General features: G+C 44.3%; 1 protein-coding gene across 2 annotated transcripts in view; it reads left to right on the forward strand.

The window, feature by feature from the left end:
- The first annotated feature begins 3,213 nt into the window (after positions 1-3,213).
- Positions 3,214-10,945, forward strand: part of BTBD1 (BTB domain containing 1) — a 53,909-nt gene continuing 46,177 nt past the window's right edge. For both annotated transcript variants that reach the window (XM_017502260.2, XM_017502261.1), the window contains exon 1: positions 3,214-3,888. In XM_017502260.2, the coding sequence (XP_017357749.1) occupies positions 3,491-3,888 (398 nt within the window). In that variant the 5' untranslated portion in view covers positions 3,214-3,490. The remainder of the gene's footprint in view (positions 3,889-10,945) is intronic.

The following is a 10,945-nucleotide window of genomic DNA, read 5'->3' on the forward strand; positions in this document are numbered from 1 at the left end:
TCCTGTCTTTGGCCTGCCCAATCCAGTCTTAGCAAGAATCTCCTCACCCTTAATGCATCATCTTAGTAATTTTCCACCCATTGACCCCTCTTTACTTTGTTCATTGGCTGTAAATGCCCAGCTGTTGATGTTGTTTTCAGAACTGTGCCTGATCTCTCTCTCCTGTTGCAATGCTCCTGCTGCAATCATCTTGAATAAAGTTTTTCTTACCATTTTAACTAGTGTCAGGATAACTTTTTTCTTTCTTTTTATTTTTTTTTTTTTGTTTGAAATGCAGTCTTACTCCGTTGCCCAGGCTGGAGTGTGGTAGCACAATCTTGGCTCATTGGAACCTGTGCCTCCCAGGTTAAAGCAATTCTCCTGCCTCAGCCTCCCGAGTAGCTGGAATTACAGGTGTGCACCACCCCACCTGGCTAATTTTTGTATTTTTAGTAGACAGGGTTTCACCATGTTGGCCAGGCTGGTCTCCAACTTCTGACCTCAGGTGATCTGCCCACCTCATCCTCCCAAGTGCTGGGATTACAGGCATAAACCACCGTAACTTTTTTATTTAACAATGCCTTCAAACAGTTGTTTATACACACACACACACACTCCAGCTTGTATAGTTGGTTTCGGTGTGAGGGTTAGTTAGATACAAGTTGGTACATTATGGCTGAAACTGGATAACAAATATGTATTATTTTAAACATTTCTTTTTTTTTTTTTTTGAGACGGAGTTTTGCTCTTGTTACCCAGGCTGGAGTGCAATGGCGCGATCTCGGCTCACCGCAACCTCTGCCTCCTGGGTCCAGGCAATTCTCCTGCCTCAGCCTCCTGAGTAGCTGGGACTACAGGCACGCGCCACCATGCCCAGCTAATTTTTTGTATTTTTAGTAGAGACGGGGGTTTCACCATGTTGACCAGGATGGTCTCGATCTCTTGACCTCGTGATCCACCCGCCTCGGCCTCCCAAAGTGCTGGGATTACAGGCGTGAGCCACCGCGCCTGGCCCTAAACATTTCTTTTAAAACAATAATATGTTTAACTAGCTCATCTGGAACCAGTCTTCCCTGAAGGTTATTATTGTAAAAGTTTTAATACCCTGTGTAGATAATTGAATTGTCCAGGTTTTCTAGACCAGTACATTTCTTTGATGTTTTCAAAGCCACTAACAGAATTACTCATATTTTTATTTTTAATCTCCATAATTACGTTTATATATCCTTTATGTCTAATTCTATGTTTTTAAATCTTTTTCCTTTTAAACTAGCTAGTATAATATACTGCAGAGTGTTATCTGTGGAAAGCCTGCATTAGAATATCTGGATGACACTTAAAAGTAGTAACTGAATTAATTTTCTGAATCATCAATGGATGCTGAAACTAGTAGGCGAAAACTTTTTGGGGAAACAGACTGGTCAAACAGTCTCAGAGTATCATCCTCATGGATTACTTATTCCATAGGAATCATCCACCTTTACAGTGGAGAGATCTGACAGTCACAGGCTTACCAAGTCATTAAGCTTAGCATCACCAACAGTGGGACAGCATATGCTTTCTGAAGTGAGGCAATGAAGTACTTAAAATCAGCTGCATATTCTTGCCAAAAATGTTTAACCTGGAATCTAACCATGAATCATATAGAATTCACCAGGCAAATCCAGATTGTGGTGCATTCTACTTCACAATTCCCTGGACCTTCAAAGAAGTCAACACAGCCAATAATATGTGAATATTGATTTGATCCTGGGTTGGAAAAAAAGTCATCTATGAAAGATATTTTTTGAGACAAGTGGGGAAACTTAAATATAACTGTACATTGAATTTTATATATAGGGCTGGGCATGGTGGTTCATGCCTGTAATTGTAGCACTTTGGGAGGCTGAGGCGGGCGGATCACTTGAGGTCAAGAGTTCGAGACCAGCCTGACCAATATGGTGAAACCCCGTCATTGCTAAAAATACAAAAAATTAGTTGGGTGTTGTGGCACGTGCCTGTAGTCCCAGCTACTCAAAAGGCTGAGGCAGGAAAATCGCTTGAGCCCAGGAGGTGGAGACTGCAGTTAAGTGGAGATCATGCTATTGCACTCCAGCCTTGGCAACACAGCGAGACTCCATCTCAAAAAAAAAAATTACATATAGATGACTTTATGATATGGTTAACTTAGTAAGGTGTGATAATGGTATAACTTGTAGCACGATGTCCCCTTGTCTTTAGGAATTGCCGGCTGGCATTGGGGAAGGGGTTGTGCATCCACCATTTCAGTCCCTACCACTACAAGTCTCTTCCCAAGAACGTTCCTCTCCCAAAGCAGTTTCCATTCTAAATGCCTAACAGCTGGAAGTCCCCTCTGGTGGTTTGACAAGTGGAGTGATTTTACAGGAGAAAGCCAGGTTTGGGGTTTACTGTTAAGTTGACTTGGCATTTGTAATCTGTAAGGCTCTTCCTACAAAGAATAGGTGTTTCCAACTGTAGTTGCCTGGTCAAAAACTATTTCTTGGGTTTTCTACTTTCTGCCTTTAACAGCTGACTTAACTCAGGGCCTGCCTCACTGCAGAGGGGGAAGGAAGGCCTCTGTCCCCTAATCATGATGATCCACATGTAAATACTGCCTGGAAAGGGGTAATACAGTTGATAGTGCCTTTTATGTGTGTGTGTTTTTAATTTTTTTTTTTTTTAATTTCAGGCTTAGGCAGTGGTTTGTTCAGTGCAAGAACTGAAAGCAAGTCCCACGAGGGAAGGTGGGTGAGGGTTTTCAAATACAGGGATGGAAGCAGTAGAAGGAAATGTCTCTTAGGCCTGGACACGGAACCAAAGGGGCAAATTAGAAGGGAAAGGGAGAGGTCACTGGGGTTCTAAGCCTTCCACCTCTGCTCCCGGAATTTCCACAGGTTCCGCGGCCATCCGGAGCGGTGACTTGGCCACGCCTGGGGCACAGGGCTGTGAGAAGTCCTGTCGTCCCCTCCCCACATGTTCCCTTGGCTATACTCTCCTGCCCCTCCACTTCCAGACGAAACACTCCTCGGGACCCGTCCTAGATACACTACGAGGGCGCTGGAGCTGGTGATGAGAGGCCTGCAGGAAGGAAGAGGCAGGAGTGAGAGCCGCCTGCAGATCCGCGATGCATCTTAAAATTACAAATTCTCAGGCCCTACCCCAGACCCACTGAGTCAGAATATCCAGGGCATGGGGCCTGGGGGTGGGTGCCCTGGGCCCGGCCGCACCCAGCCTGCAGAAGCTCCACCTCTAGGAGCGCGGGGCTTGGACGAGCACCCCACGCCCCTGCCTCCGGGCAGCCAGAGCCCCCTTCTGTCCCACCTCCCGCGGCCGCGCACAGCGGCCACCCCGGCGTTCGGGGGCGCGCGCAGTCAGGGAGGGGCCGGCGGAGGCGCTAGGCTCCCGGAAGCGCCTTTCCCGGAAGGCAGAGAGGCGGTGCCGGCCTCCGGAGGCGGTCTCGGCGATGGCGGCGGCGTTCTGTCCTTAGCCTGGGGAGCCGCGCAGCCGGAGGATGGCCTCGCTTGGGCCGGCCGCAGCTGGGGAGCAGGTGCCGGGGGCTGAGGCGGAGCCGGGCCCCGCGGGGCCGCCGCCGCCCTCGCCGTCCTCTCTGGGGCCCCTTCTCCCCCTCCAGCGGGAACCTCTCTACAACTGGCAGGCGACCAAGGCGTCGCTGAAGGAGCGCTTCGCCTTCCTCTTCAACTCAGAGCTGCTGAGCGATGTGCGCTTCGTGCTGGGCAAGGGCCGCGGCGCCGCCACCGCCGGGGGCCCGCAGCGCATCCCCGCCCACCGGTTTGTACTGGCGGCCGGCAGCGCCGTCTTCGACGCCATGTTCAACGGCGGCATGGCCACTACGTCGGCCGAGATCGAGCTGCCGGACGTGGAGCCCGCCGCCTTCCTGGCGCTGCTGAGGTGAGCGGCGGCGCGGGCCGGGACGCCTCCCGGGGTCCGGCCTGCCTCGACTACCCGATGACCTTGGGCTGGGCTCCTCTGAGCCGCCCTGGGCCTCAGTTTACTCCCGAGCCGCTGATGCTCCGGAGGGTCGTAATTGAAATCTGTGAGTCGGACGGCTCGGCCGTCAACTGTACGCTCATGTCTCCTCTGTCCAGCTAGCGTGCGTTTTACCGTTGAAAGGCGCTTCGCATTCCAATTGCAGACTGTCGCCCAGGCTTCAGAATTAGACAAGTGGTAAAGATAGAGGGACAGATCAGGTTGATCCTGATTGCCCATTTGCAAAGTTTTATGTTTTCGTCTGGGGAAAAAGAGTAGTTGGAAAGTCTTGCAGGACTGATATTTTGGGGTTGTTGTCACCCGCCCCCCCCCCCTTTTTTTGAGACGGGACGGGGTCTTGCTCTCTCGCCCAGGCTGGAGTACAGTGGCGCGATCATGGCTCACTGCAGCCTTGATTTCTCTGAGCTCAGGTGATCCCACCTCAGCCCCCTGAGTAGCTGGGACTACAGATACGCGCCACCACGCCCGGCTAATTTTTTTTTTTTTTTTTTGGTCGGGGTTTCACTGTGTTGCCCACGTTGGTCTCAGACTCCTGGGGTCAAGCGATCCGCCCACCTCAGCCTCTCAAAGTGCTGTGATTACAGGAGTGAGCCATTGTGCCTGGCCACTTTTTTGTTTTTGTTTTTCATTAACGTATTAGTTGTCAAGACCCAGGAAAGTAAATACCAAAACAGGTAAGTGAGGCTTTACCTGCTCCGTGTTTCTGCACACAAGGTCACTTCTGCTTATAAATGAATCCCTCCCTTGGTGGTAGAGTTTGCTTGTTGGTTGGGGATAGTAGATTGACATCTGATGAATTTTATTTAATGGAAAGATGTGATTGATTGGCATTATTAGCTTTTAATCACAGCCATCCTGTTAGAGAGGCTTAAGTATTGTTTTCCCCAATTTTACAAATGGGACTGAGGCCCAGAAGAGTCAATTATCTTGCCCAGGGTAACAGCTAACTCACACTGAAGACCATGTGTATTTCATTGTACCAAGATGGTTTTAAATAGCTGCCTGAGTAGAACGTGTTGTTATTAAAGTGGCAGAGTCTTGGGTAGTACTGAAGCAAAAACAGGCAGGTCAATGGGACAGAATTAGATACAAAGGCTCACAGCTGAATCAGAAAGAACAACAAGAAAATAAATGTAAAGTTCACACAACTAGAAACAAATACTAAGATTCCATTGACAAATGGATAAAGGACAGGATAGATAACTTAGAGAAAGAAAAACTACAACTAATTAACGAATGTTTAACCTGCTGGTAATTAATAAGTGCAAATTAAAAGAGAGTGACATTTTTTTCCTTCCATTGGTCCCACCAAAAAATTTAAATGTGACATCTGAGCAGCATTTTCTGACAAAGATGGTGGTAAAAACCCTTTTGGAAAATAGTTTGATGCTATAGATTTTCTTTCCACATGTAAGAAAGCCTTCAAGTACTGAAAAAATGTTGCATACAAAAATACTTACGTTATTTATAGTAGTGAGGAAGTAGCTGTAGTGAATGGTTAAACAGTGATCAGTCTACTTGATGAAAAATAATGCAGTCACTAAATATGATAGATAGCACTTGAAATGGCGCCATGATTCCGACGTGAAAAGAAATGGGACAAATGTACCTAGAGACAAGGATAAAAGGAAACGTACCAAAATGCTAAGCATAGGCATGTGGAGTAGTAAGATTAAAGTACCTTTTTCTCTTCTTTTCTCTTTGTTTCTGATATTTTCTGTAATTTAGTTCAGTTACATTTATAAAGGGGCAAGGACCTCAAAAGCTAGGATCCAGGTAATTTTAGTTTGAAGTTCACCAGGAGGATTGGGTATAGTTCATTTGGATTTTCTAGACTAGATGTATTTTTCAAAATGATCTGTGGGCCGTCTGCATTATAATCTTCTGGGGTGCTTATGAAATGTGTAGATCCCTTCCTTGTTATAGTATCATAATATTTGGAGGTGAAACCTTGATAGCATTTTTAACACTCTCCCTAAGTGGTACTTATACCAGCTAAATTTGAGAACCACAAATCTAAAACTATTTGGGGGCAAATTTTTACTTTGAAAAAATATTGAGATTACTAGGATAAGAATGTAGAGGAAAAAATGCATATTTCATATTTTCACTGAAGCTGCTAATTAGTCTTTTCCCATCAATAGAAAATAAGGTAGTTTTCGAGTGTTTGAAATGTAGGACAGTGCAATTTTTTTTTTTTTACATTTTTAAACTTTTTCATTTTTACATTTTTACATTTCAAGGCATTGTATTTATCCTTCAGGTTCTGGTCATTGTTCTATTTTGAAATTGATATTGGGACTGACTTCTAAACTTAGTGTTGGCTGGCTGTGTAACATAGATGTCATAAGTCAGCTAATACATGACAAAAAGATGCCTGACAGTACTTGCTGAGTTGGAAAAGCAGGGTTGTTTGGGCACACATGTAAACACCTTGAATTAGTTAACGTTACTTACAGGCTTATGAATTTAAGTTTGAAGCCCTTAAAGAAACTGCATACTTTGAACTGCCTGACCTTTAAATGATGTTCTTCAGTTGTTTATTTGACAAATACTATATGCCTCCCTTTTGGGGTGCTTGTGAAACAGTGAATCGCTATTGTAGGTGTTTGGGATACAGCAGTAAACAAAAAGTCCTTGCCCTCATGAAGCACATAATCTAGCAAGGGGAAACTAAAGATACAATGTCAAGTACTGATGAATGTTTTGAAGAAAAATAATGGAGTTATGAGAGAAGGAATATTCTCAGCAAGGAAGCGCATTGTTTTAGGCACTAAGGATCTCCTATTGGAGGAACACAAGAGTGAACCCGTGTGGCTTGAGCACAGTAGAGGGAAGTGGTAGAAAATGAGGTCAAAAAGAAGGCCAGGCAGGATTGTGCAGGGCTTTAGAGACTGAGAGGACTTTTTTCAGCTGGTAGGTGATGGAAAGCCTTTGCAGAGTTTTGAATGGGGGTGGGAAGGTAGAGGTGGTGGCAGGTGGCTGTGATCTGATTTACATTTTTAAAAAACAAACGCTTTCTGGCAGTGGTTGGAATAAAATAGGCAGCAAGGTGATAGATGGGGAGACTTTTGCCTTGTCCAGGCAAGAGGTGATGGTGAGTTGTACCTTGTACCAGGGAGGTAGCAATAGGTATGATGAGTTGTGGTCAAACTCTGGGTATATATATATATATTTTTTTATTTTATTTATTTATTTTTTTTTTGAGACGGAGTTTCGCTCTTGTTACCCAGGCTGGAGTGCAATGGCGCGATCTCGGCTCACCGCAACCTCCGCCTCCTGGGTTCAGGCAATTCTCCTGCCTCAGCCTCCTGAGTAGCTGGGACTACAGGCACACGCCACCATGCCCAGCTAATTTTTTGTATTTTTAGTAGAGACGGGGTTTCACCGTGTTGACCAGGATGGTCTCGATCTCTTGACCTCATGATCCACCCGCCTCGGCCTCCCAAAGTGCTGGGATTACAGGCGTGAGCCACCGCGCCCGGCCTATTTTTGAAGGTACAACCAAGAGGACTTCCAAGACATCCAAGTAGGGTCATAGAGTAGACAGAAATATTAATTTGGAGGTTAGGGAATAGCTTGCTGAACATACATTTGAAAGTTAAGAGTGAATGGTATTTAAATTGGGAAACCAGGTGAGATTACCTAAGAAATGAATATAGATTGTGAAGAGAGGTACAAGGATGAGCTCTGGAATCTTCCAATATGTAGAGATGTAGCCGAGAAGAAGCATAAAATGAAACTGAGAAGCAGCTCTCAGTGGAATTAAAAGAGAAAGCAAGGAGCATAGTATCCTGAAAGTCAAGTCAAAGCATTTCAAGAAAGAAGTGGGAAACGTTGTCAACTATGGAAAGTGGTCAGTTATGCTAAATACTGTTGAGAGTCAGGTAAAATGAAGACACTGAGTTGATGTTTAGTCTTGACAAGATAGAAGCTATTGATAACCCTGCCAAGAGTGATTTCAGCTGATTGGAGTAGGCTGGGGAGAAAATGGAGAGAAGGAGCTGGAGATAGCTAGTGTAAACAATCCTCTCAGGAGTTTTGTTGCCAAGGGGAACAGAGAGTGATGTGATGGCTGGAAGGGGAATGGAACGGGGTAAGTGTTCTTCAGGATTCTGTCCTCAGCTGTCATCCTTTCTCCCATTAACTAAAGTGAGAGCTTTATGCACTCACTCTGCCACCTGTGTCTCCAAAGCTCTACTTAGCTCCGGACCCTCGCTTCCAACTGGACTGTTGCAAAGGAGTGTTTTATATTCATGCAGATGGACGTGTTATTAATAAAGACATCTGACATTTCATGAGCGCTTACTGTGTAATATAAATTGTTCCTAAGCCCCTTTGTGATCTCACTTAAATTTCAGAAAAATGCTTTTGAGACAGGCATACTTCTTACTGCCCTCCAGTAGCTTTTGACATATTAATGCTATAACTAAAGCAACCCCTCCCAAAGCAATAATTTATTCTTGCTTATGATTCTGTGGGCCAGCTGGGAAGTTACTTAATGGGCTTAGCTCCAAATTGTAGTTTGGTTTCCTTCTGTTCTACACGCTTCTCGTCCATTTTAGACCATTCCTGAGAATTTTACCTGCCCCTGTCCATTTTTTTCTGCATTGCTTCAACCAGACTACTTAGACTTAACTGTCTCCATTCACCCTGTTAACACTGATCTCTCCAATATCCATTTATTGTCATATGATTCCCCCGAATCTCTTAATGACTTCTTTTTACCTGCAAGATGAAGTTTAAACACTTCAGCAGTACATGAAGCCTTTGTGATTTGACCTCTCTTCCTCCCTGTCCACTCAGTATTTCAACCCTAATTACTAATGGCTTTTTTCTTGTTTGAGTGCCTGCCTTCTAAGGCCTCCTTACCTTTGTACTTCTCAGTCCTTCTGCCAGGGCTCCACACTTAATTACTACTGTTCAGATAATCTTCGGGCTTTACTCTTCTATAAAAATTCCACCCACAGGCAAAATTGCACACTGCTCATCTAATCTCTCACAGCATGTTTTGGTTATCTGTTGCTGTAGAACAAATCACTGGACTACCTAGTGACTTAAACAAGTGTTTTATTATCTTTTTTTTTTTTGAGATGGAGTTTTGCTCTTGTTGCCCAGGCTGGGGTGCAGTGGCACAATCTTGGCTCACCACAACCTCCGCCTCCCTGGTTCAAGCGATTCTCCTGCCTCAGCCTCCCGAGCAGGGACTACAGGCACGCACCACCATGCCCAGCTAATTTTTGTATTTTTAGTAGAGACAGGGTTTCACCGTGTTGGCCAGGATGGTCTTGATCTCTTGACCTCGTGATCCACTGCCTTGGCCTCCCAAAGTGCTGGGATTACAGGCTTGAGCCACCGCGCCCAGCCTGTTTTATCATCTTTTACAGTCGTTTGGGTTGACTGGAATCACCTGGGTGGTTTGTCATCTGTGTAGCTGTAGTCAGATAGCAGCTGGGGTTGGACTCATCTGGAGGCTTGACTCAGAGTCTGGGATGGCTGAGCCTTTTTCCCTTTCCATATTAAGCCTCAGGTCCTCTTCAGGAGGCTTCTTCAGTTGATCTCTCCTGCAAGGTAGCTTGATGTCCTGACTCATGGCTCCCAAGAACACAAAAGCAGGAGCTGCCAGGCATCCTAAAGGCATAGGTCTGAAACTGGCACAATTCACTCTGCCACAATCTGTTGGTTAAAGGGGCTCACACGGGGCCAACCCAGATTCATCATGGGACAAATCTATGTAAGGGCATGAATACTAGAAAGCATGGTTTCTTGGGGCCATCTTTAGAGATTAGTTATTAGATATGGGTGCCTAATATATACTTCTGTTATAGGACATTACTTTTTAATCATTTTCAGTATCAGACTGTAGTCATATGCCACATAATGGCATTTTGGTCAACAATGGACACAAATAAGATGGTGGAGCCATAAGATTATAATACAGTATTTTACTGTGCATTTTCTATGTTTAGATACACAGTACTCACCATTGTGTTAAAGTTGCCTGCAGTATTCAGTACAATAACATGCTGTACTGGTTTGTAGCCCAGAAGCAATAGGCTATACCACATAGCTTAGGTGCGTAGTAGGCTATACCATCAAGGTTTATGTGAATACACTATGATGATTGCACGATGATAACATTGTCTAACAGTGCCTTTCTTAGACTGTATTCCCATCATTAAGTAATGCATGACTGATTGTGTGTAAGCTTTTTATGGGCAAAGCTATCTTACCCATGTGTTTATCTCTAAGACTGTTACAGTGCCCACTATATAGTCCCTCAATAAACATTTTTGACTAAAATGAACAGATAAATAGTGATACAAAGTTTCTTATACATGATATTGTGATTATTCATATATAAAATCAAGTTTTCACCTTAGGCTTTTAAAATTATTTTATTTTATTTTGTTTTTTGAGATGCAGCCTCACTGTTGTCCAGGCTGGAGTACAGTGGCACGATCTTGGCTCACTGTAACCTTTGCATCCTGGGTTCAAGCAGTTCTTCTGCTTCAGCCTCCCGAATAGCTGGGATTACAGGTATGTGCCACCATGCCCAGCTAATTTTTGTATTTTTAGTAGAGATGCGGTTTTACCCTATTGGCCAGGCTGGTCTCAAACTCCTGACCTCAGGTGATCCATCCACCTTGGCTTCCCAAAATACTGGGATTATAGGCGTGAGCTACCATACCTGGCTTTAAATTTTTAATTAGAGTAAATGTAACCTAAGCTTTATTTATTTATTTTTGAAAACTATTAATTTTGGGGGGAAAGTAGGACTGAATTGAGGACATGTAATCATTTTTCTGTGCTCTTGTCCTTAGAGGTTATATATGAGAGTTTAAATGGTCACTTTAAAATACAAAGAAATTCAGATCACAAGTAGACTTGAAATTTAAAAAAATAAGTAAAATACAAAGAATTGTGGTAATGTCGTGTTGAATCTTTATATTTTAAG

This window comes from Cebus imitator, unplaced genomic scaffold, assembly GCF_001604975.1.
Source record: "Cebus imitator isolate Cc_AM_T3 unplaced genomic scaffold, Cebus_imitator-1.0 Scaffold295, whole genome shotgun sequence".
NCBI lineage: Eukaryota > Metazoa > Chordata > Mammalia > Primates > Cebidae > Cebus > Cebus imitator.